Source organism: Narcine bancroftii, chromosome 5 (assembly GCF_036971445.1).
Source record: "Narcine bancroftii isolate sNarBan1 chromosome 5, sNarBan1.hap1, whole genome shotgun sequence".
Taxonomy (NCBI): Eukaryota; Metazoa; Chordata; class Chondrichthyes; order Torpediniformes; family Narcinidae; genus Narcine; species Narcine bancroftii.
The window spans coordinates 169,746,975-169,774,666 of record NC_091473.1 but is presented as its reverse complement, the minus strand read 5'-3'; the positions used below and the strand labels follow the sequence as shown (position 1 = coordinate 169,774,666).

The 27,692-nt window shown below is 40.3% G+C and overlaps 1 protein-coding gene across 1 annotated transcript; it reads left to right on the top strand.

The window, feature by feature from the left end:
- Positions 1 to 6,575: 6,575 nt before the first annotated feature.
- Positions 6,576 to 27,163, top strand: LOC138765362 (interleukin-17 receptor B-like). The gene is given in 8 exon segments (XM_069942402.1): positions 6,576 to 6,642; positions 7,465 to 7,602; positions 11,000 to 11,115; positions 15,059 to 15,185; positions 18,174 to 18,215; positions 26,011 to 26,165; positions 26,980 to 27,048; positions 27,155 to 27,163. Coding segments are annotated over 8 exon segments (723 nt in total).
- The last annotated feature ends 529 nt before the right edge of the window (positions 27,164 to 27,692 follow it).

Here is a 27,692-nt window from a genome sequence, read left to right as displayed (position 1 = left end):
AACTTGTTTAGCTGCACAGTCGTGGGTCAGCAGAGTGGACAGCAGTGGAACGAAGCATGCAACCTTGGATGTTCGGGGGTGGGGGTGGGAGTACTGTGCTCAACAGGATTGTCTTGGAAGTGCTGTTACTGATCAGGACTGCCTGAGGTCTCCCTAACAGGAAGTCAAGAATCCAATTGCAGAGGGAGGTGTTTGGACCCAACAGGCTCAACTTCCTTATCAGGTACTGAGGCAATGATTGTGTTGAATACCAAAATGAAGTCAATAAACAGCATTCAAACATAGAACAAGTCATTAATTAACAAATAATTTATTGAATTCTGTGCAAATGAGTTCTATTTCGCGGCTGTGGTCACTGTTGCAATAGGTGCTAAAGAGAGCCCAGGCACAACAGGAGCAGGTTTCCCCGATTCAGACGGGAGTGAGTTGATGTCCCAGGGACAATAATAATGTCCAGACAATCAACTCCCAATGTAATAATCAGAGAGGAAAAGTGGTTTGAATGATAATTTCGTGAATCAACCATTCCCCACCATGTCACACAAATAAGGGAGGTGGGGGGGGGGGGGGGGGGTATGTTTTCCCTGAAGACTTGCTCGCAGCTGTTGAAGATGCAGGTGGACTTCAGAAGTGTTCTGCATGGCAACCGGCCAAGATGAGGAAGGCGCCGTCCGCACCGCAGGCGGGAGTAGCAACTTTTCTATGGCTTTGCTGTTCGAATTTCGGCATCGCGATTGACCCTGTATCGGTAAGAACTGAAACCAGATTGTCCTCCAGATGTTTATAATGCTGTTTGCATGCTTCCCCCCCCCCTTTAATTTCGAAAGTGCCAGGGAATGCATATCTGAACTTAAGAGGATGGCAAATCACCGATTCTATTTATTTACTATTTGCACATGATCGCTTTGTGCAGCATTTTTTCAATCGTTTTTCTGCACGTCTGTGCCATGGATGTTAGCGATGGTTTGCAGAGATCCGGTAAACCAAGGGCAAAAATCTGAAAACGAATTGCACTCAACTTTCGCTTTAAGAAAACTGTCATGTCACCTGATGTTTTAAGTTTTAACTTTTTGTACCATAAATTACTTGATATTAGTAAAGGGAGAAAGGTTGTTCTACGAACAGACTATTAACTTTTATAGCCATGTAAAGAGCACAATTTAGAGACCATTATACAATGAAAAGGAAGATCAATTCGTACCAGGGTAACCTTTGTAGGGTTCATTCACGATCCTGATGGCTGCGGGGAAGAAATGCTCCTTAAGCCTGTTGGTGCGTAGCTCCTACACCTACTCCCCAATGGGAAGAGTGGAAAGAGATTGTAATTGGGGTGTGATAGGGTCTTTGGGGATGTTGGATTCCTGTCCTTGGCAGCGGGAGGTGCAGATGGAAGCCATGAAGGGGAGGCGTGCATTTGTAGCATTGGACTGGATTGTCCAATTAATAACCAAATACCATTTACCACTTAGTTGCAGCCATTATTTTTTTTTAAGTAAAATTACTTACAATAAAAAATTTAACTGGCAATGCAGTGAAGGCCATATAGAGTGGATATGTGATGAAGACGATGTCTATAAAGCATTTCAATGGCACACTGCAAGTTTTTGGACACTGGAAAGAGAAAGATGAACAGGACCCTGTGTGATAGTACAGATCTATCACCAATGTATATAGTGTATATAGTTACAGTATCTAGACTGTGATTACAGCGATTGGCTGAGAGCTAAGCCACGCCTACTGTTTGGGCCTTAAAGGGTTGTGTCCCTAGCCAGGTCGGATCATTCCGGACTGGTCAGCCACCTGTGAAGAGCTCCTGTATTTTGCTAATAAAAGCCTTGGTTTGGATCAACAAGTCTTTGATTCTTTCAACGAGCTCTACACCCTGCCAATGACTTTCCCTATTATAAACATCTGGGTCACCCCTCAATTATTACTGCAATTCGCTTTCTGACGTTCAGTAGCAAGCTTTCCTCTTCCAGAGTTTATTGTCATATATACAGTGCAATGTACTGAAATTCTTACTTGCTATAGCCAAACAGGTACTATACATTAAATTACCCCAATATAGGTAATACATATAAAAGGATAGATAGATATTCACAGTTGCAGTTAGTGCAAGGAAAAAATAGATATATTTCAGTCATGTAAACAGATATTTTGGTGGTCCTGAAGTAGATGGTGGCTAGGGTAGTACAGGGCAGTTTAAGAGCCTGATTGCAGTGGATAAAAACTGTTCCTGAATCTAGATGCTAGACTTCAGGTTTCCAGAAATTCTGTCTGTAGGCAGCAGCAAGAAAAGGTTGTGGGAGGATGTTTAAGGCCCTTTATGATATTATCTGCCTTCGCGAGGCAGCATCACACATAGATATTATGAGTGGATGAGATGCTGGTGTCTGTGATGGACTTGATTAGGTTTGCCACTTTCTGCAGACTTCTGCATTTCTGGGCACATGAGTTACCAAGCTAGACTGTGAAACAACAAGACAGTATATTTTCCACAGACCACCTATAGAAGTTTGATACAGTATTTGGTGATATGCTTTATGTCATTCAACCTCTTGGAAGTAGAGGCATTGGTATGCCTTCTTCACAGTTGCTTCTGGGAGTTGGAGCTGAGTTGGTGAATTTGTGTTATAATTTCTGGTTCTCCAAGTTTTAGAACCTGGAGAGATTTAATTTAATGCTGAGATGATGTTTTTCATTTGCCAGAGGCTTTTTAACTTTATTAGACCCTACAATGTTTGTAAAGTACGAGTCTGTAAAACTATAAATAAAAATTTCAATAAAAAAGGCAAGAACTGATTAGGGAAAGTCAACATGTGCATGAAAAATCGTATCTCACAAATTCGATAGTTTTTTGTTTGAAAATTCACAAGGGCAGGCTGGTGAATCATCCACATGGACTTTATTTAACAAGGCCTTTGACAAGGTTCCACATGGTACATTAGATCACATGAGATCCAGGGAGAGCTAGCCAATTGGATTCAAAATTGGCTTCACGGAAGGAGTTGGAGTAATGGAGGATTGTTTTTTTATTGGTTGGAGGTGTGTGATGTGCTGGATCAATTGTCATTCAAATCATGAATATAGATGACATGTAACAATGCAGTTAACGTGGTTAGTAAGTTTTATATACTGCATTGCAGAGTCCTGTTCATCTTTCTCTTTCCAGTGTCCAAAAACATAAAATTGATGGTCTGGTGTACTGTAAGAAAAGTTGTCTACTTTTATAGCAGCCTCCTAAGCTCCGTGATTTCTGCCAGATAAAAGAACAAGGGCGGCAAAACTATGGGAACACCACCACTTGGAAGTTGCCCTCCAAACCACCAACTGAGAATATTACCGTTCCTTCACAGACAGTGCTGGGTTAAAATCCTAGAACTCTCCTTAGAGACCTTAAACTACTCTGCATGATACTTTACAACCTAGCAACATATTTTTGGGATTTGGGAGGCAACTGGAGGAAACCCAAGGTGTGAACATTGGATTAGATGCATGTTGGTAGATGGGCAACTGGTGACATTTCAGAATGGAATGTAACATCCTATAACAAGCCATCTTCCTTGAGGAAGTACAGTTGAATCCACTAAGTTGCATGCTGTCACTGTGCAACAAGACTTCTGAATAAATGTTTTTGAAATAGGGACCTTTTTACATTTGGGATGGTCCTGTGTGAAAGTGGAACAATTTTGGAATGATTTGAGTGTATTTTTACGGCAAATTATGAAGACAAGATACAACAAAACCCAAGAATATTTTTACTTGGGAAAATGTATGAAGAAGATAGAAAATTGAAATTGGATAAATATCAAGAAAAAAATTTTAAATATAACTGTAGTGACAGCAAAGAAATGTATAGCAGTAATGTGTAAAACTGAGTATCTGGTGAAAATAGACAGAGGGCAATATTAAAATGCAAAATTGTATACCTTTAGAAAAAATACCTAGAGTTTAAGAAATCAAATTGTAAACTTTTATAAAATTTGGGAACCATATATGGATGTTATGATTAGAATTCCATCCACATCCTCCACTTCGCCCACCCCTCTCAGTTAGCAATTATAAAAAAGTCAATGAATATTATATATGTTAATAATATTATATATGTAGATGTAATTGGTCTTTTTCTTTTTTTCTTTTGGGGGGAGGGGTTTGGGGATAAAATTTAAAATTTATTGTATCATTTTATATGGTTTATTAAGTTTATTATTGAATTCATACTTTGTATTGATACAAATTATAAATAAAAGTTTCAACAAAAAAAACTGCAACAAGACTACATTGCAGACTAAAATAAAAACAAAATATGGGTTAGACTTAATATGTCAGTCACCATCTGTTTAAAGGGAAGCAAAGTTCATGTTTTAGATCGAAGACTCTTGACTGGACCTTGCTGAGAGATGCTCTCTGAAGGTGGTGAAGCTATGTATCTGCTGCACTTTTGAACAGTGAAAGGGGGGGCATGAAAAATCCTTGATAGAGTAGATGTGAACATGGTGTTTCCACATGTAAAAGTCTAGAATTGTATAAAATAACAAATCACCCTTTAGAAGACAGACAAGCTGGCTACTTTGACAAGTCTTTGGAAGTTTCTTTCTCAAAGAGTGGTAGAATCAGAATTTTCGATTCTTTTTAAAAGCATAAATCTTTAATAAATGAAGGATGAGAGACTGCTCTCAGTACATTTGAATGCCGAGCTAAAGGTATGTTCAGTCTGGCTATGATTCTTTTTTAAAACAATGGAGCAGACTCGAGAGCAGAGTTGGCTGCCTCTTGTTCCCAAGCCATGTATGTTATGCATTGGATGGACTTCCCTTCTGGGATGTGGATGTCATCAAGATCAGCATGAAATGCCTGAAATTCAGTAATTGGTAGTGCGTCACCTTAATAAACTGCTGGAGTCTGTGTGCTTAGCATTCTCTGTCATTGCATTTACAGGGAATTCAAAGATTTTGACTTGGCAGCCATGAACAAATTATTTCCAAGTCAGGATGACGTGCCACATGAAAGGGAACCTGAAAGTGATGGATATTCCCATACAATTGCTGCCTTTTCAGCTAAGTGGTAGACTTCTAGAATTTTGAGATGGTGTGAAAGAAGCTTTGCCATGTTGAACGTAAGGGAAGATGGTTAGATTTTTGGCTGCACAGCTCTCCCTGTGCAGGACCACTTCCAGGATGGTCACTGGAGAAAGAATGCAGGATCTGTATGGTCGGTTAGGGCATGGAGCAGTAATGCTTGTCTCCCGTGCAGTGTTGGGCAGGGGATGCAGCAGTGAGCAGTGGGCCTGGCCTCATCCAAACCTTCCTCACAGGCAGCCTCGTCACACTTAGTACTGGAGCAGCAGCGGAGGGCAGGCATTGGTGCCATATTCCACAGGACAACAGTGCATAGTAACAGGTAGAGCAGGAGCCCATGCAAGGTTCCCAATACAGCTCAGCTGTCAATAGCATATTTCTATATATGTTATAATGAGCTCTTTCACACTGATTCCATTTGAGTTTTCATTTCTTGGTATGCATAGTTGACCTTGAAGTGTCTGATGGCACTATTTAAAAAAAAAAATTCTACCAACAGATTGCATGCAAGAGGATCCATTGTAAGTACACTTTCATTATCAATTTGCAAAATTATATATGTGTTAGTGCACTGAGGAAATCTTGGGATGTATAAATTTAAGTCCTAAGATCCATGTTTATATGTAGAAGTCCAATATTCCAAGCTTACTATACTAATGGGGAGCCTTGTCCATCATATGCACATATAGGAAATTGCAGTGGACACCCTTTGTTAAATGCAGTGACAGTTTACATTCAGATTTATTGTCAGTATATATACAGTACATGACATCACATACAACCCTGAGATTTTTTTAATCTGCGGATAAGGCAGAATTACCACTTACTAGTAGTGTAAAAAATAACTGTATTCAACATACACATGTAAACAAATAAAGAAATGTAAACAAACTGACTATGCAATACAGAGAAGGGAATTTTTTTAAATAAAATGCAAAGATAAGAGTCCTTAAATGAGTCCCTGATTGAGTTTGTTGTTGAGGAGTCTGATGTAGAGGGGTAGCAGCTGTTCCTGAACCTGGTGGTGTGAGTCTTGTGGCACCTAGACCTCTTTCCTGATAGCAGCAGCGTGAACAGGGCATGTGTGGAATAGTGTGGATCCTTGATGATTGCTGCTGCTCTCCGATGGCAGCATTCCCTATAGATGATCTCAATTATGGGGAGGGTTTTGCCTGTGATGTCCTGGCCTGTGTCCACCACCTTTTGGAGGCTTTTACACTCAGGGGTATTGGTGTCCCTGTTATATATGGATTGTGGAGAAACACATGGTCTTTCTGACTGTCAGGAATATTGTGGATTGCAGGTGGCCATGTGTCCTCCCTGTCTAAAACTTGTTTGGAAGTCACATCACCTGTCAATCAAGGTCGGACTCCAGCCACCCATTAATGCACACCTTGCTGTTGGCTAATTCAAATCACTCAGCATCATTATTGGCTAGACACCCAGATCAGAACTGTATAAAACATCGATGCACAGGAGATTCTTTCTCTCTGCCACATGGTCCAAGCACCGGACATCACTCCATGCCACGTCAGTACTGTGGACATTGCTGGAAGTGACACAGGTAAGGGGTGCACTACACTTTTCCCTCTTTCTATCCTCCCTTTCTATTCCAACCACAAATATTTTTTGTTTTATTTTTATGCAAGAGGCAGCCATTCAATAGTTGTGCTGGCATTGGTCCTTTCTTTTGTAATCCCATTTCACTGCAGATTCAATTATATTTCTCTTAATAAAATATTCAATCCCTTTTAAAATTGTGCTCTTGTTTTACCATTACCATTTACATGGTTTAAAAGCACAAGAAAAGTTATCTCCCTTTCACCATTTACTAATCATAAAGACCACGGGTTCCATTCACTGCTCTGGGATTTGCAAGTAATGCCTTCTGCAGTGCTCTCTCAACTTTCTGCCTTCCTTGTATCATTGCATTACATGCACAGCTCAAAAATAGGTCCTTTCGACATCTTTCCTCACCTAACTCTGTCATTGTGAACATCTTTTCACTTGTATGCTTCCCTTAAAATTATCTGAACTACTGTTCCACTCCAAGTTGTTTACACACATTGCCTGTATTTTCTTTTCAGTGTAAAATATGAGAACACAATGATATTCCTATATTGTTTTTCACAACTTTGTTTTTCCAAGAATTGCAAGATCACATTTTAGACATACACATAAGAATTTCCTTAGCATCCCCTCAAAGCCATGCCACCCAGTACACCAGCAACAAATTTTTGTTCACTTGAATTGCATTTCATTATTTGCATGTCTTCAATTAACAAGCTTGCAAATTATTGAATTGTTAATGTTAGGTTATGTGATATATATTCCATTTGTGTATTATTATGTGTGAAAATTCTGAAATAAAATCCTTTCTGTACAGCAAATGTGCCTCCTAAGGAATGGTTTATGCCACATGAGAGAACCCCTTCAGATATTTATGAACTCAAAGTTCAACTACACTTGTCTGAAGAAAACCAGCTCCCATTCCTTAATATCACCTGGAAAATCAACCAAGATGGTAAGATTTTGTTTCAAGTTAATTTTGTCTTGTTCAAAATGAATTTCACAATTCTACTTCAAGGTGCTTAAAAACTTATCAAATGAAACTATAGAAATGGGCACATAGCAACTTTCAAAAGACATTGAACAAATGTAATGATGGGAAGATCCAAGAAGGATATAGGCCACCTGCAGGTAAACGAGACTATCCCAGGAGTTGGTCGGCAAGTACGAACTGGGCTGAAGGTCTGTTCTAAGCTGTATGACTAATTAATAATAAACCTGACAGCATTAGACATGTTCAGCATAGAAACATAGCCCCTTACTATCCACTACTACTGTATTTTTTTCTCTTCCCACCTCCATATTTTCTTTTTCTTTCCTATTCTCTTTAGCTCCGTCTCAGACTTCCTAGTTCAGATCTGACAAAATTACAGCAGAATATTGCAACAGCCAACTGTTTTTATTACCCAGCTAAGAGGGAAGTGATAACCAAAGCAATGGATGTTCATTTCTTGATTTGGCAATTTGTCGGTTTTGATTAATGCGCTTCAATTGACTACAGTCACCTTAATTAGGCCACAAAATCTCAGCAAGGGCTCGAGTATTGATTTCTCTCTGAAGAAACCTACTATGCATAGCTCAAAGAAGGACATCAGTGGAAAGCAGTGAATAGATGAATTACTTGTCAGGGTTCTCAAGTGAAGAATTGGCATTTATAAGAAATTAAATCAAGCTTGGAACCCAATTTCAGCAAATAGCTAATGTCTGGATGGAGTCCAGGGATGAAAATTGGTGTACTTTTGAAAGTGGGAGATGTGATTTGTTTTGTTCTGTTATTTTATCTGGCAGACACAAGTTGTCATTGGGTCTATCCAGATAGATTGTGTGAAAGGTGTAAATTTGGTTCAGATTAGGGATCCAATATTTTTTTCCCCCCAAGTTGAAGAAGGCAGACTAAAATTTTTGCTATGCACCCAAACTACTGGGCATGCTAAATGAGGTTTGACGGGTACTAAATCTCATCACAGCAAAATTTTGTTGTAACAGTATGGTCTTTTAACAGCATAAGTCTCAAAACACTGAAGCAATTCCTCACCAGGGGATTGATATCTGCCTCAGAAACAAATGTGGAACCTAATCATATTTAGTCCCTTTTCTGGGACTCTGATCTCTCTATCTTTCTCAATGAGTGCCTTCCTCATCTTTTCTCCTTTAGAATCACTTTCTAATAAACAACATCCTCTTCATTACTAATAACCTCCAATCTCCCTGATGTGCATTCCAGTATTTCCTGCATGATCTCTACAGGGAGCATTACAAATAGGAGCAAGGATAAATGCAAAAGGCTGTGAAGCCCATTCCATGATTTGATAAGTTCATGTCTAGTCTGATCTTGGCCTTGTTTTTGCTTTCATTTCTGTTTTGTCTAACACTTCAGGCACAGTATTCAAAATTAGTCCATCCAACATGTAATATTTTCAATGACTCCCCTCATAGGGATCTGGACTGATGTTTTAAAGGTTCCCAACCTTCTGAGAGAAAAAAAAATGTCCTCAATTTCATTTTAAATGGGAATATTTTATTCTGAAAGAATACTTCTTAACTCCAGGCTTTCCCATGATTGAAAATATTGAGTGCTCTTTTAGAAATGTATGGTTTCTAATAAGATCTCCTGTCATTCCTCTAAAGTCCAACCTCCAATCTTCAGTTTTATCTAGTAACCTCTTCTATTCAAATTTCAATCTTGTGATGTATTTTCTCTACACAGCCTCCACTGCAAGTACTGTAAAACTCTGATAGTCTCCAGTCCAAACCTGATTGTTTTGCTCACCTGATAATATTTGGTGTCATCTTTGTGTACTTACAGGGGTCCTTGTTGCTGCATTCCGGCTCAATTTCCTGGGTCCTAGTTCCCACGCTACTTGTGCACTGACTGAGGTCTGATTCCCATGCTCTTTGTCCGTCTGCCTAGGCCCTGGTTTCTTATACTCTGTTTCCATTCACCAGGCTCATAGTTCTTTTGGGCTCTTAACTCTCACTATGGCCCTGATTTCTAGACTTTCCTTCTATGGACCTCATCTACTCACTGGGGCCCCTGTGCCATGCACCCTTCCATTTGGAGTCCCAGTTCTTGCAACCCATTCCACTCATTGGATCCCTGGTCTCCATGCTTTCTTAAAACTTGCTTGGTTCTGTTTCCATCAGTTCCTTTAAATTTACTGGTTTCTCTAAAATATCACTATGTGACATATAATTTAACAAAATTAAAATGGTTTTGGACTATATGTAAAATAATATCAAGTAATCCAGAATATCTTCTAGAACAGCATCATCAACATCCTAAATGTGCTGGATTAAGAGAGTTTTCCAGTTGAGGCGCCATATATTTTTTTAAGTTAAAACTGTAACAACTTTTCCTTTATCCTTGTAATTTTTTTTTATACACTTGCATGTTATCTTTGTGTCTCTTGTAAGGGAATTCCATGAGTCCTTGCATTTCATTGATCTCACACTACTTAAATAACATTCAACAGTTCTATTTGTTCCAAAATAGATAATTTCCCATTTTCCATAGTTCATCTGCCATATTTTGATCACCTGTTTCTGTCTAGTTGCCCCTCATTACCTGCTTTCCCAAGTGTCTTTGTATTATTAGTGAAATTAGTTATAACTTACTCAGACTCTTTAGCTGAGATGTTGGGATGTGTTAAATTGCCACGGCTTCAGCACGAATCCCTATCATACTCCCGTAATTACAGCTTGCCAGACTGAAAATTACCGTTTGGCTCTTTGTTTACTGGTAAATCTGTGCAGGAATTCTATCATGTGTAAAGCCTGGTGCATTATATACAGTATATTAGAATAGTGGACCATGCCAAGATTTCCTTTGTATTATAGTTTGGTCTTCTCTAGTTCAGATCATTTGGTGTGATTAATAATACAATTTTATTATTCTGCTGCATGTCAAAAAAACTTCCTGCAACAATTAAAAATACGTTCTCCAAACAGTTCAAAGCACAGGGATGGCCAAGCTTTTAATTTTTAATTTAGACACACAGCACGGGAATAGGCTATCTCAGTCTGCGCCATCCAATTAACCTACACTTGTGGGCTGAAATGGCCTATTGATCATTTGCTTCTTAATATGATTAATATCTTATAAAGTACCACGAAGCCAAGTCTGCAAATTTTATCAGAGGAAGGAAATAGGTCATGGATTTTAAAGTTAATAAGATGTTGGTACAGTTCTGTTCACTTGCCTTTTAGATTTATCCAGTTTGAAAAACTTTGGTGATGGTACTGAAATTTGGACGTGCTCCTTCTTGAGTCATTTTTAAATGGCATTTTACAATGAAAAGGTGTTATATTATTGCAAAAGTTTTCAAATATTCTAAACAAATTTGTTTTTCAAGGAAGCATTCAAGAACTGAAAGCGACAGGGATACATATTCAAAGTACACACGAGTTTTGTCTTCGATGTGATTATAATGCATCCTTCAAAAGTCCTCTGAATCCTCAACATCAACTGGTCAGTCTTACAGATTTTCTTATGTAGAATTTTTAAAAAATCGTGGGATGATAGTTATCTTGCTCAAGCAGGAAATAATTAAGTACTTATGTAGTTATATAAATTTGAGACAATAATCGCAACAGAGCTGCACAAATCATCCTCAAATCATAGGTAGTTCTGAAGGTATCATTAATAATCACAATTGAACAACAAACTTGCAAAGCCTAAAGAATTATTTTTCCATACTTTCAGACAACATTCGAGGCATGAAGTCTGCTGGCTCCCAGACCAATTCAATTAGTCCCTCCCCCCACCCATCCAATGTATTTCCATTTCTTTTCTGGATTCTGTAGATCTTCCCTAATTCTTCTATCGCCCCCTTACACCAGGGTTAATTTATAGTGGCCAATTAACCAACTAAACAGCATGCCTTTGGGAATCCAGAGCACCTGGGGAAAATGCAGCCACAGGGAGTACATATATAAACACTACACAAATAGTACTGGAGGTCAAAATGGACCGGAATTGAGGAAGTTGTGATCTGTCTAATTGGGTGGAACAGGGTTTGTGGATGTGGAAGGTTTGTTCATTGTTTTTCAAAATGTTGGCACTTGATTCTCCATTAGAGTAACAAGCCCCCGATTGCTTGTACTGGGGAAGATGGCAGAGGCAATGGGCTGTTGGTGGGCATTGTTTTAAATTAGTGATTCCCAAAGTGGGTGCTACCGGCCTCCCCACTGGGGGTGGTGAGGAGAAAGGGGGTGGTCAGGGGGCGGTGAAGAAAAAGTGGGAGGTGAATTTTTATTTGTTTCTTGTTGATGTGCTCTGGACAGAACACACGCCACATTCTTGTCTGAAAAGACCAATGCTCCAGGTTTGTGAGAATTTCAAATTATCTTCAGGCTGTAATGTACATTTAAATTACATACAAGTACAGTGACCACCCCTATTTTTGGCCCTAACTGCCCACCCACTCCTGATCGCAGATCCTCACCCTAGCTGCCTGCCCATCGAGCTCCCGGTGCCCTGACCGTGATTGGGGGACCCCACAATATTTCCTTATATTTTTCTGGGATGTTTTGTAGCGACTTACATGGTTTTTACATTTGTTAATTTTTGCTGGAAATGCTTTGGGTTTTTTTCTCCTCTGTAATGGTACACAATACATTTATTTCATTTATATTTCTATTAGGCACCGTTAACTTATATTTCATAAGTGCACATATATGTTACACATGTATAGGCTGTGTTGCGTTACCGGTTATATAAAATGGCGTAGAGCTGGGCACGTGCTTTTTGGAACTTTCAGGAATTTCTTTTTTGAATATTTTCAATCTGTGATTGGTTGAATCCGCGGATGCAGAACCTGAGGTAATTGTATTGATATTTCCTTATGTTTTTTTTCTGCTTCATTTTCTTGTGATTGACATGATTTAAAAACAAAACATATATTTATATTTCTGGCAGAATAAAATATGGATTCAGTACAACAAAATAAAAAAGAAGTGTAGGCAATATAGTGTGGAATATCGGAAATATAGATTTGTATAAGCACCACATAATCAACAGAAACCCATATGCCTACTGTGTAAGTCTTTTCAAATTAAATCATGAAACCTTCTTCGCTTCTTGAGCATTTAAAGAAAATACACTTTAATAAAACAGACAAAAAGTTAGCATATTTTCAGTCACTTCAAGGAAACTTACAGAAACGGAAAACCATTGCGAATATGTTTGCTAGCACTTCACAACCATCCAGTGATGGTCTGCATGCATCATAAAACATTTCATTGCTAGATCTGGTAAACTTCATACAATTGGAGAAGAGCTTAATGTGCCAGAAGTAAGTGAGGTTCTGCGCACAGTTTTACACAAGTCACGTGAACAAATTATGTTCGAAATAAAAGATTGGATGAAGTGGCTGAAAACACTGAAGGCAAGTGGTGCAACTGCTTAGAGCAGCATTTGGCTTATAATTAGATGTGTCCACTCTGCCAGGCAATGAATCTTTGCTTCTTGCTTGTGTTCGTTTTGTCAGAGATGAAAGTTTGGCTCAAGAGCTGTTATTTGCAAGACAGCTGGAAGCAGATGCAAAAGGGGAGACAGTGTTTCGTGCTGTTGAGAATTTTTTCAGAGAGAGACATCCCGCTAACCAATGTTCTTGCTTGTGCAACAGATAGGGCACCATCGATGACAGGTTGTCATCTTGGCTTCATCAGTTTCTTGAAATAAGCCGTAGCTGGTGTGTTTACGGTGCACTGTGTAATCCAAAGGCAACATCCAGTCGCAAAAAACCTAAGTGGTCAGTTTCACAAATCATTAAACACTGTCATTACAGCCATAAATGAAATCAAGGCTCTTAATTCCTGACTTTCGACAGCTTTGCACTGAGAATGATAAAGATTTTGAACGCTTGTTGTTGCACACAGAATTTAGATGGCTGTCAAAGGGAAACGGTCTGAGGTGTTTCTATTCAATTTTTAAAAACAGTTATTGATTTCTTCCAAGACTCCAATTCTGTTCTCTGTGATGAACTATGAAACATCAAGCATGACATTGCTTACTTGTCAGATGTATTCACAAAGTTCAACATAGTTCATTTGCAACTGCATGAAATTAAGTTAACCTTATCAAAGCCAAATCAGCCCTCTCCACCTTTCTGTACGAGTTAGTTATTCAAGTGTGACATAGTCCGTCATGAGCTCTTCCAGTTTATGAGCCTCTCCGAATTGGAGAAGAACGAGAGGATATCAGCTGATGACCTTCAAATGTATTGTGCCCTCCTGGATCAGCTGCATAGAGATGCGTCTGACAGGATTTGGATTTATGACTAGACATAAGTAATGAGGAAACAGGAATGGTGGAGGAAGAATTGATTTCACTCCAAAATGACATTGACTGGAGGCCAAAGTTCAAAAAAATCATATCAAGATTTTTGGTGACACAAAACACATTTCTGACCACTACCCTGCACTGTGGAATAGAGTCAAGATGTAAATTATTGCCTTCCCAACATCATATTTAGTAGAGCGAGGCTTCAGTGCAGTGGCCCAGCTTCTTTCCAAGCCAAGAAACAAACTGAAAATTATTCAACGTGGGGATCTAAGACTTCTTCTTAGTGCCTTCCAGCCTGAAGTTGAGAAGCTGATTTCCCTGCACCAAGCACATCTATTCCATTAAAACATTGAAGACAATGTAGTTACAGTTGAGACGTAGATTTACCCTTTCATATTGCTTAATAAACTGGTTTATGAGAAGTTTTAATTGTGAAATATATACGCTTGTATATAGTGTTAGATTAGTTGTTTAAAATTTGTGGTAGACCAAATACCAAGGGGTGTTTATTCATTATCTGTGTGTGTTGGGGGAGGGGCGATAGGGAATGTGGCATGGGAGCCAAGGAGGCGGAAGCCCAAAAAAGATGCAAAATCTGAAGATCTGAGTACAGCACAACTGAGAATTTTGAGGGATTGTTAAGGTTGTAATAAATATTATAATTAGAATATACTTACACTTGGAGAGAATGGTAAAAATTTGAAATTCCCTTCCACCAAACTGAATTAATGAAAAGTTATTTGATAATTTCAATTCTGAGATTGATTTTATTCACTCAAAATATATGGAGTCAGATCACAGCTAAGGCATGATCTCCTATTTCAGGCTAAAGGGGGCAAATAGACATTCCTGTCCCTTAGCTTCTATGGCAGGGGTGGCCAAACTGTGGCTTGCGAGCCACTTGCGGCTCTTTGACATATAATGTGCGGCTTGCAGGAATATGTTGCCTGAGACAGGAATATTATTGCTCACAATGGTAGTTTTAGTGTGCGGGGCTTGTGATAAGATGTCTTGCAGCTCTCAAACATCTGAAGTTTATCATACATGGTTCTTGCGTTAAGCAAGTTTGGCCAATCCTGTTCTATGGGTTTTCCTGAAAAGTGATATCTTGTTACTTTTTTTCAAGTGGCAGTTTCATTATGTGGAATATCCTGTTGATCCAGATACATTCTACACTGTGAATGTTTATAACATTCCAACATCAAATATTAATGAATATGCACCTGAGAAATTTGCAGCAATTAAAACACCAGGTACCTACCTGATAAGAGTGGCACGTTAAGCGCAGCGCTGTTACAGCATTTTACTTCCCCCATATCTCGTGCATTGCTTTGTGTCTTTTGATAGTTTTCTACTGTTTATGGCCCTCATAATTTTCTGTACCTCTGTTATGTCTACACCATTCTCTCCATTCCCACCTGCCTCCAAGGAAAACAAGCCCTCCTTATCCAATCTATCCTCTTGATGGAAATACTTCATTCCAGGCAACATACTGGTGAATCTCCTCTGCAATATCAATTGCAATCCTATAGTATGGTGGTCCAAATTGTACAGAGTGCACCAGGTGTGGCCCAACCAATGTTCTGTAAAGTTTAACCTTAACTTCCTGATATCTACATTCTATGCTTTGGCTAATGAAGAGGAATATATTTCCTTATGGCTTCGTCATCTTTTCTGTCAGTGCTGTCATGGTGTCCATGGACATACTATGAAACCTCTCTGTTAATTCTATCTTTCAAGGTAAACCCCCTGTGATAGTACAGGATACTATCACTATGTATATTTGTATATATTTGCTTATAGCTGTTGTGATTGGCTGAGAGCCGAAGCCACGCCTACTGACAGGTCATAAAAGGTTGCTCCTAACCAGACCCAGGTCAGTCTGGACCGGTCGACCGTGCTATAATACGCTCCAGTCTTTAAAGCCTTGTTTTGAGTTAACAAGTCTTTGAGTCATTCGATGCACTGGACCACCTAGCAATATTATTCCACCAAAGTGTGTCATGTTGTACTTACATTATTTAAATTCTTGTCATTGCTATGTCCACCTTATCAACTGAGCAATATCATCCTGTAACCTACAACTAATCTCACTATCAACAGCATTACTATTTTTGTAACACCTTTGTGACAAATTTTGTAACAATTTTGATAAGAGTGGCACGTTAAGCGCAGCGCTGTTACAGCACCAGCGACGGGGGTTCAAATCCAGCGTTTCCTGTAAGGAGTCTACACATTCTCTCCATGTCTGCATGGGTTTCCTCGGGGGGCTTCAGTTTCCTCCCACTGTTCAAAACGTACCAGGGGTTGTTGATAAATTGGGTGTATTTGGGTGACACAGGCTCATGGGATGAAAGGGCCTGTGACTGTGCTGTATGTCTAAATTTAAATTTTAAATCTGCAGTCGCTGTTTATGCCTCTGTCAATCAGTAACATAACAGTAAGAAAGTCTATAGTAAGGGACCCAGCACTGATTCCTGTGATAGACTGGTCATAAGCTTTCAATCACAAAACCCTCTATCATGACTGTCTGACTCCTGGGATCAACCTAGCTTTATCCTGAATTTCCCAAATGCCAGCTTTTAGATCAGTCTCCAAAGTTGGATTTTATCAAAAGCGTTCTTCTTCTTTGGCTTGGCTTCGCGGACGAAGATTTATGGAGGGGGGGGGGTAAAAGTCCACGTCAGCTGCAGGCTCGTTTGTGGCTGACAAGTCCGATGCAGGACAGGCAGACACGGTTGCAGCGGCTGCAGGGGAAAATTGGTTGGTTGGGGTTGGGTGTTGGGTTTTTCCTCCTTTGCCTTTTGTCAGTGAGGTGGGGTCTGCGCTCTTCTTCAAAGGAGGTTGCTGCCCGCCAAACTGTGAGGCGCCAAGATGCACGGTTTGAGGCGTTATCAGCCCACTGGCGGTGGTCAATGTGGCAGGCACCAAGAGATTTCTTTAGGCAGTCCTTGTACCTTTTCTTTGGTGCACCTCTGTCACGGTGGCCAGTGGAGAGCTCGCCATATAACACGATCTTGGGAAGGCGATGGTCCTCCATTCTGGAGATGTGACCCACCCAGCGCAGCTGGATCTTCAGCAGCATGGACTCGATGCTGTCGACCTCTGCCATCTCGAGTACTTCGACGTTAGGGATGAAAGCGCTCCAATGGATGTTGAGGATGGAGCGGAGACAACGCTGGTGGAAGCGTTCTAAGAGCCGTAGGTGATGCCGGTAGAGCACCCATGATTCGGAGCCGAACAGGAGTGTGGGTATGACAACGGCTCTGTATACGCTTATCTTTGTGAGGTTTTTCAGTTGGTTGTTTTTCCAGACTCTTTTGTGTAGTCTTCCAAAGGCGCTATTTGCCTTGGCGAGTCTGTTGTCTATCTCATTGTCGATCCTTGCATCTGATGAAATGGTGCAGCCGAGATAGGTAAACTGGTTGACCGTTTTGAGTTTTGTGTGCCCGATGGAGATGTGGGGGGGGCTGGTAGTCATGGTGGGGAGCTGGCTGATGGAGGACCTCAGTTTTCTTCAGGCTGACTTCCAGGCCAAACATTTTGGCAGTTTCCGCAAAGCAGGACGTCAAGCGCTGAAGAGCTGGCTCTGAATGGGCAACTAAAAAGCATTACTGAGGACATTAAACCACAGTTCTCTTCAATACATTTTGATATTTCTCCAAAATGTTCAATCAATTTGGTCACACGAGATCTCCTGCTGAAAATAACATCCTACCTATCTTTGATTAGCTCCAGTTTTTATAAATATAGATGAATGCTAATCCTCAGAATTATGGGGGATTTAAGGAAGAAAGTTTCATCCAAAAGATAGATGAATGTATTGCCTGAAGGGGTGGTGGAGGTAAGTAGTCACCCAATATATGAAAGGCAATTCAGTGAGCACTTGAAACACCATGGCATAGAAACCTACAGGCTGGGTGAACGGGATTAGTTTTGATTGGGATTTTATGACCCGCTCAGATGTGGTGGGCTGAAAGGCTTGCTTTGATCAAGTACCTAAACCCATTCACCGGCATGCAGTAGACAAGTTCTGGAGAAACTCAGCAGGTAACACGGAATCCACAGACCTGTGCATCTCAGGTCTGAGCCCTACGTCAAGAATATGTCAGGACTTTACCAGCATGCCGCCATGATGAATGAATAATTGTAAGTATAAAAATTAGCCAAGCAAATGTGTTCCCACTAACAAAAAATCTTCACAAAGTAAATGTGAACTGAACAATTGCTTTTTCTGTCAGGTTGTGAACATGAGGCAATGAAAAACCATAAGAACTGTGAAGGTAAGCAATCCTGTGAAAACTGCTTTTAAAATTTGTATTAATTGCCGATTCTTGAGATAAATGACAATATTCAATGTATCGAGCATAAATATATGCCTGGTAGGCAGGTCCAACAAATAGCTAAGACAAATTGCATGTTAGCATTTATTCCAAAGGGGGTTAGATTTTATGAATATAGTTTTTTTAAACTGTTGTACAGAAAGTTGTTCAGGCCACATAGCATTCAATGCAAAGCTTTGGTCTCCTTATTTTAAAAATAAAAGCTCTGGTAAAGGAAATTTGCCAGGGTAATTCCTGGGATGAGAGGATTAAGAGAGCTAGACTGTTTCCCAATTTATCCTTTAAACAGGCTTTCAGTTGATGGTATGCAAACATTGTAGCATGAGTTATTCCATATTTGTACTTCATTTGTTCAAATGTTAATAAATTAATTCCCTAAAAACAATTTTCTATTCTTTTAATTCCTTTTCTCTCCCATTCTCTAAAGGAAAGGTTATCTATTGAAAAAGGGATTAGCTGATTTTGTGTCAATAATAATTTTGGTAGTTTGGTAATTTGTTTTTTTCCTTTCTACGTGAATCTTCTTCCATATATTGAGTAAATGATGCAGTACTGGTGAGCTTTTATATTGCACCAGCTTTTCATCCCAATTGTAAAGTATATGTACCTTCTCCCCTATTTTATCTAGCTCTATCTTAGTCCAATCTGGTTTTTCCCTTTTCTGATAAAAATCTGATAATTACCTTAATTGTGCAGCTCTATAATAATTTTTAAAGTTTGGTAACTGCAAACCACCTTGGTTGTAGCTCTCTGTTAATTTATCTAACACAATCCTCGGTTTCCCGCCTTTCTATAAAAATTTCCTCATTATTCTCTTTAGTTCATTAAAGAATTTCTCTGTTAAGGGAATTGGTAACGATGGAAATAGATATTGTATCCTTGGGAAGACATTCATTTTAATGCAATTTACCCTCCCTATCAATGTTAGTTGTAATTCTTTCCAATGTTCTAAGTCTTCCTGCAATTTCTTTATTAATGGTTGATAATTTAATTTGTACAGGTGGCTTAAATTATTATCTAATCTAATACCTAGGTATTGAATTGCTTGTGTTTGCCATTTAAATGGTGATTCTTTTTTTAAATTCTGTATAATTTGCATTACTCATTGGCATCACTTCACTTTTATTTGCATTTATCTTGTACCCCGATATTTCTCCATATTCCTTCAATTTCTTATGTAGTTCTTTTATTGACAGACTGAGATTACCAGAAGGAAGCAGCTTTGAATATGTGATTACAGAAATAATAATAATAAAAAGATTTATAATGAACATGTACATCAAGCTGCAAGAGAAGGAAAATGATGAAATAAGCAATAAACCCAAACAAAAGTGGGAAAAGATTTAAACATAAAGATAAAAAATGAAACATGGACAAAGTTATGCTCTGGAACTATGAAGAATACAATAAACACAAGGTTATGTATGATACAGTATAATTAGTTACACAGGTTATATATCACACCCCAAAAGTTAAAAAAAATGGGATCCAACATTATCAGACAGATGTTTTCGCTGTAAGAAGGAAATGGGAACAACAGTACATGCAATTTGGTCATGTGAGAAAGTGAAAAAGTTTTGGGAAGATCTAAATCAGGTATTAAATAAAATCACAAAAAGCAACTTACCAAAAAATCCAGAGATCTTTCTTCTAAGTAATATAAGAAGTAAAGAATTAGGCCTTAAACTGGATGAAGAGTAAAAAAAGATTTATTATGATAGCCTTAGCAGTAGCAAAAAAATGTCAACTTGGAAATCAGAAGAGAGCCTAAGAGTACAGCAATGGTACATAGAAATTAATAAATGTATTCCTTTGGAAAAAATAACATATAATTTAAAAAATAGTCACATTATTTGAACAAATTTGGGAACCGTACATGGAACATAACAGAGAGGGCTTGCCTCGGACCTCCACCCCCTAAAATGATAAGAAGACAAAATGACTTGATCCAGTGTGTAAAAGTAGATGACACAATTTTCTTGTTTATTTTCATTGTGTGATGATGTCTTTTAATGGTTTTATTGCATTGTATATGTTGAACATTTAATGGGTTTGTAGGGGGTAGGAATGGGGGAGGGAAGGTAGGGGGAAAAAGGGGAGAAAATGCCACTGTGTATATTTAAGAGGGAAATGTTTGAATGTATTTTGATTGATATGGTTCACAGTGTGAAAATTTTAAAAAAGAGCTAGACTGGGACTGTATTGCTTGGAATTTTCAAGAATGAGGGATGACCTTGACAGGGAAAATGCTGAGATATTTTCACTTGTGGGGGACAGCTACAAAATAAGTAGTTCGTGATTTTGAACTGAGGTGTTCAGAAATGTCTTTATTCAGAGATAATGAACCTCTGGAATTCTCTGAGCCTAAAGGCAGTGGAGACCAGACCGATAAATGTTTGAAAGATGGAAACTGGCACAGAAAAGTTGAGGCCAGCATAGATCAGCTATGCTCATAATTGAATGGTGGGGTAATCTTCTCAGGTCTGGGGATCAATTCCAGCTCTGATTTTTTTGCGTTCTTTTTATAGTTTTATTGATTGGCTAGGAATTCCATGGAACAATAGAAATCAAAAGATGATACAAAATTTCTATTGGTTTCACTGGCAATTTTGTTGTAAAGTACTTGAGCTGAAATTTCTTCTAATACAATTGGTATGTAGCGGGCCGGCACAACAAGCAGCCATTGAACATGACGATCAGGTAGACAGCATGCGGGATGAGACGCCCACTCCCATAGGCTGCACGAATAATGGTCAAATTGACCAATCACTGCCAGCAGATCACAGGGGGTCCAATCTGAGCCCACGCATCTGGGCCAGCTAATTAGCAGCTGGCCTCACTCAAGCCACACCCCGATGTTGACATGGCCGGCTGCCTATAAAAGGCAGAACTGCAGCCCAATAAAGCCAGTGCTGATTACACTCCCTTGGTGTGTGAGTCTTCTTTCAACCTTGAGCTATAACCCATTATACCTTGAGCTATAACTGTAGTGACCCTGACTGGTCCAAATGGTGTTTTGGACCCAACAATGGAGGAACAGCCTACAGTCAATGCCATAGTGTTGAAGCTGCCGGCCTTCAGAATGTCGCAACCATGGGTGTGGTTCCAGCAGGCCGAGGTGCACTTCACCATTTGCCAGATCTCTGCAGACGACAGGCACTACTACCACATGGTCAGTGCCCTCGATCAAGATACCGCAGCCTGCATCATCGACTTCCTCCAGCAGCTCCTGGAGCATGGGAGGTATGTGGCCATCAAGGAGCTATTAACCTGCACTTTCAGGCTCTTGAAGCATGAGTGCATGGCCTGACTGCTGCAAATCAACAGTTTGGGGGACAGGGCCCCTTCCACCCTCATGAGCAACATGCTCACTCTCAATGATAGCCACACCTCCTGCCCACTGCTCAGCAGATCTTCCTGATGAGGCTACCCAAGGATATCCAGCTGCTCATTACGGAGGAAGACTTTGATGACCCCAGAAGGTTGCAGCCTGAGCAGATCTGCTCCGGGCGGCAAAGAGGTACAACTGCATTTCACTTGAACAGGTGATGGCACCTCATCAGCAACGCCCATCCAGGAAACCTGCGGACCAACTGCCCACCCGATCGATGTGCCCCACCAGTGAGCAGTACAGTTTCTAACATTAATGGTGGGGTACTGAGGCCTATCAATGCTGCTCCCCCTGTGCGTTCCATGGAAACACCAAGGCTGGCCATCATTGGTGGCTACCATGACCAGCCAACTGGATAGCCTCCTCCTCATCCAAGGCTCCCTGTCAGGCCGACATTTCTTGGTGGACACTGGAGCACAGAACAGCGCCCTCACCTGGCTAGAGAAGAGTTTTGAAAGATGGAGGAACTCAGCATTGTGCGGTGCTCCAATAACCCATGGGCCTTCCCCCTCCATATGGTACCTAAGGCAGCGGGAGGTTGGAGGTTGTGCAGAGACTACTGCCATTTAAATGAGGCCACCATGCCTGATAGGTATCCCTTGTCCCATATATAGGACTTCACTGCTAATCTGCAAGGGGCATGGATATATTCTCTGAACTGGACCTCATCAGGGGTTATCTTCAGATGCCAGACCACCCTGATGACATTCCCAAAACTGCCATCATAACCCCCTTTGGATTGTTTGAATTCATCCCTCATGCAATTTGGGCTGAAACAATGCAGCTCAGACTTTCCAAAGGTTGATGGAAAGTGGGTTGGGATCTGCACTTCGCCTTCATCTACCTTGATGACATTTTAATAGCCAGCCAAACCCGTACCAAGCACGACGCTCATTTAAGACTATTGTTCTCCAGACTAAGTGAGTTCAGTTTAACCATCAATTCGTCCAAGTGCCAGTTTGGCCAAGAGACAATTGATTTCCTGGGCTGTTATCCACCAAAGTGGACGCTATTCATTCCTTCCCCAGACCATTGACCGTGAAGTGATTGCAAGAGTTTGCAGGTTTGGTGAATTTTTATCATTGCTTCATACCTGCAGCAGCCCGCATCACGAGTCTGCTATTTACCCTTATGACAGGGCCCAGTAAAGACAATCAGTATTCACAGGAGGCGACCAAGGATTTCCAAACAACCAAAGATGCCTTAGCCAAAGCCACCCTCCTTGTGCATCCAAGGACAGATGCCCCGACTGCCCTCACGGTAGTCGCCTCCAGCACAGTGGTCAGTGGTGGACTTGAACAACTGGTCAATGGATAATGGCAGCCACTGGCCTTTTTCAGTAAACATCTCAGGCCACCAGAGGTCAAGTACAATGCCTTTGATAGGGAGCTGTTAGCACTATACCTGGAAATTCGGCATTTCCATTACTTCCTGGAGGGCAGGAAGTTCATAATTTGCACAGACCATAAACCACTTACCTTTGCTTTCAGTAAGGTGTCTGATCCGTGGTCAGCCTGGCAACAGCGGCACCCATCTTACACATCTGAATTTTCAACAGACAATGAACATATTGCTTGCAAGTCCAATGTGGTAGTCGATGCCCTATCCCATCCAACCATCCTCACGGAGCATGACCCCACCCCAGGTATCGACTATGCAGCTTTGTCAGATGCGCAGCAAGCAGACCCTGATGCAGTGGCATACAAGACAGCACTTACTGGTCTGCAACTGGAGGACATCCAGATCACCCCAGGTAACTGCACGCTGCTCTGCGACACCTCGACTGGTAAACCACACCCCATCATTCCGGTCACACAGAGGAAGCAAGTTTTCGATTTGGTCCACAATTTGGCTCATCCTTCTATCAGGACTAGAGTTAGAATGGTGGCCAACAGGTATGTCTGGTACAGCCTCTCTAAAGAGGTCACTCAGTGGGCCAAAACATGTACTCAGTGCCAGGCATCCAAGGTCCAGACCTACATTAAGGCCCCTCCACAGCCCTACCTGTATCTAGAAATGCACATTATCTATTGACCATGGTCGACTGGATGACTAGATGGCCATAGGCGGTGCCACTACCTGAAATCTCTACAGAGACATGTGCACAGGCATTACTGAACACCTTGGTGGGATGTTTCAGGGTCCCCAAACACTTAATATCGATGGGGGGAGACCCCAATTCACTCCAGTCTGTGAACCACCTTAGCAAATGCCCTGAGGACTCAACTCCACCACAACACAACATGCCACCCGCAGGCCAACGGGCTGGTGGAGAGGTTCTATAGGCACCTGAAAACAGCTCTGATGGCCCAACTCACCGACCGAACTGGGCCGATGAACTCCCTTGGGTCCTGCTAGGCATCCGCATCACCCCAAAAGAGGATCTTGAGGCATCCTTTGCTGAGTTGGTCTATGGTGCGCCCTTAGTTATCCCAGGCAAATTCGTGGTAGCTTCCGAGGATTTGGGGAAGCTCCCGGTGGCCACATTGTCTTGACTGTGCAAGCACTTGGGCTCACTAGCCCCATTTAAGCCCAGAGATCACAGGCAAGCCAGCACCTTTGTCCCAAAAATCTATGCAGACTATCACTATGTATTCATCCGATGTCAGGCCCACCCGCCTCCTCTTCAATGGCCTTATGAAGGACAATACCACGTCATCAGGTACAACAGCTCCACCTGCACGTTGGACATTGGTAGCAGGGAGGAGACCTTCACATTCGACCGGCTGAAACCGGCCCATTCAGTGGGTTCACAAAGAGACGAGTCTGGATACAAGTGTTACTTTAACACACAGGAGACAAACAGGGGAGAATGGGACTCGATTACTATTTCACTTAAGCAATGATATAGACATTCACCTCGGACCTAGGTTGGACTCCAACAATAATGAACCTATACCTGACATGATCACATACTACAAACAGGGACTTTTACACTCACCCAGTTCCCTGACCAACAGGGGTGCAGTTCCCTGCAAGTATTGATCTATCACAATACTACAGCTCAGCTTCAGTATAGTGCACACCTTACTTGTGACATTTCAGCAATGTCCACAGTAATAACATGGCATGGAGTGATGTCCTGAGCTTGGACCAGGAGGCCAGAGAGAAAGAATGAGCTGTGCATCGGTGTTATATGCAGTGCTAATCTGTGCTTCTAGCCAATAATGACCCTAGATGATTTGAATTAACCAACGGCAAGCTGTGCACTAGTGGCTGGAGTCCAATTGACAGGTGATACAACTTCCGAATAAGTCTCAGACAGGGAGGACATGTGAACACCTGCAAATACACAGATTCCAGACAAGCAAGGAGGCTACATTTCTTCCACACACAACAGTCTCCTTAGTTTCTGATTACCAAGAGAAACAGTTGCTCTCTATCTAGTTCCTTCATGATTTTAATTAATTTTATTACATCTCCTCACAATACTACTGACTCAAGGAGAACCATCCCAGCTTCTCCAGTCCATCCAAATAACTAAAGTCCCTCATCCTGGAATTGTTTTTATAAATTGCTTCCAAGCTCTCTTAAAAATCTTCAGATCTTCTCTAAAGCCCTGCAAAAGGTAGTGGACACAGCCTAAGATATCACAGGCCAAACTCTTCCCACCATCAAGAACATCTACAGGGAACACTGCCATCGGAGAGTAGTTACAATCATCAAGGAATCACACTACCCAACATATGCTCTGTTTTACCTGCTACAATCAGGGAAGAGGTCTAGGTGCCACAAGACTCATACCACCGGGTTCAGAAACAGCTGCTACCCCTCCACCATCAGACCTCTCAACAACAAACTCAATCAGGGACTAATTTAAGGACTCTTATTTTTTTTCCTCTCTATATTGCAGTTTGTTTACATTTCTTTATTTGTTTACATGTGTACATTTTGTACATTTATTTTGCACTATCAGTAAGTGATAATTCTGCCTCGCTCACAGGAAAAAGAATCTCAGGGTTGTATGTGATGTCATGTACGTACTCTGACAATAAATCTGAAACCTGAAAGTCTGGCATCCAATTGTAGCTAAATAAAGGATTTGATAAAGTTTCATCGCTATCAGGTGGTACCTACTGCCTCACAGCTCAAAAGATCTCTGTTCAGTCCTGATTTCTGATGCTGTCTGTGGAGTTTGTATCTTCTCTCTCAGACAGCACATTAACATGCTCATAGAATAATGAACTAAATACTTAGTTCAACTGGTCGTTGATAAAATCAATTGATTCCACAATAACAGCTGTTTTCATTTTTGTATTTTGAAAATTCATTCAATCAATCATTTGGGGAGAAATCATGGGGAATGTTCCCACAGCATTTATTTATAGATCATTTTTTTTATAGATGCCCTCTGGAAGCCAAATATATCTGTGTGTTTGGTCAATAATGACGTCGTGATCAATTTTACCACCAGTGTAACTTCATTTCGTTACCACGTTAAGCTGGCCAAGTGTGACGAATCTTCATCGATAAGACTTAATCAAACCACTATTCCCAAGGTATGAAAACAAAACTATTTTGTGTACAAGAAGAATGAATTCAAAATTATGCTTATTTCTCTATGCGAGTCCTAATCTTTGTTTCCTCATACATTTTGCTTTTACTTTCTTTCAGATATTCAATATCTTCCATTTTAAAATGATATGTTCTGCTTTATCAACAAGCAGTGAGAATTTCATTTCTAATTAGTTTCACATTTCCATTCTTTTGACTGCTTCCCATATCAAAAAACATTGTATGAAAACTATCTGCTATTTCTCAGGACTTTATGTCAGTTTATTGAAAGCTAACTATCTCTTTAATAAATAATCAGCTAACATTCCATTGCAGGAATCTAGGATTTCTACAACTACACATGGCTGTGTCCACATGAAAGGCATCAGTACTGGCTGCAAAAATAATAACACTAATATTCTAATTGTTCATTTGTTTACTCTATTTGATTTTTCAAGGCACAGCCAGGGAAAAAAAAAGTTGTTTGTCAAGTTTTGTAAATTCTCTTCTCATTTTCTCAAGAAATGCTTCTTTGTCACAGACACTCCGTCAATCCTTTGTAAATGATCCAAGAATATGCAATAGTTTAAAAGGTCTTGTATTTTCTGAGGAAATGCGGCCTTCAAAGGCTTCCTTGATTATCAGATTGTTTAGGTGTGTTCCTTACAAAAAAGTAGAAATCATATTGTTGAAGCTAGAAATTTTACAAGGTGTGCTTTCACAGAGGTTAAACAAAAATTGAATCTTAAATGAGAAGTATACCACCATTGACTTTGTGACTAGAATTGTTAACTATTTTAAATAATTTCTTCCATCTAGTCAAATGGATCAAGAATTTCTATTACATTTGTGAGAAATTATGTATAGGATCTTTCTGAGCATTTATGCGTAGGTGTAAGTAAAATTCGTTAATGTGTACCTTTCTTTCAACATTTCAATTTTGTATGTTCCAACATATTGGGATTTTACAATTAAATTTTTTTTCATTATTCAGTGTAAATAAACAAGTTATGTGTTGCTATTCATTTTAGGTAAAACCGTACTTCTCTGAATGTGAATATTATTGCAAAAGACACGAAGTGGTGGTTCGATGTTCTATAAGAAATGGTAAATTTATTTCCTGTTATTTTTATCGATTTGCTTCAGTGTTATTCAACTGTGCACAAGTATCAAAGGTAGAATGACCCGATCTACACCAGCTTTGGTTTGGTTAACTTACAAAAGCAGGGAGCTTATTTGGCACCGGTGTGAAGCATTGGTTACACCACAGCTGAAGAATCATGCCCAATCCTGGTCACTGCAAGTCAGGACAAATGTGGAGATTAAGGAAGGTTACAGAAAAGATGTACTGGAATTATTCTGAGGATGGGGAATTTGGTTGCAATGTTAAAATGAGGTATTATTCAAAGAATATTTTTAAAATTTGGGCATACAGCACAGTAACAGGCCATTTCGGATCATGAGTCTGTCCAGCCCAATTTACACCCCATTAACCTACACCTCTAGTACATTTTGAATGGTGGGAGGAAACA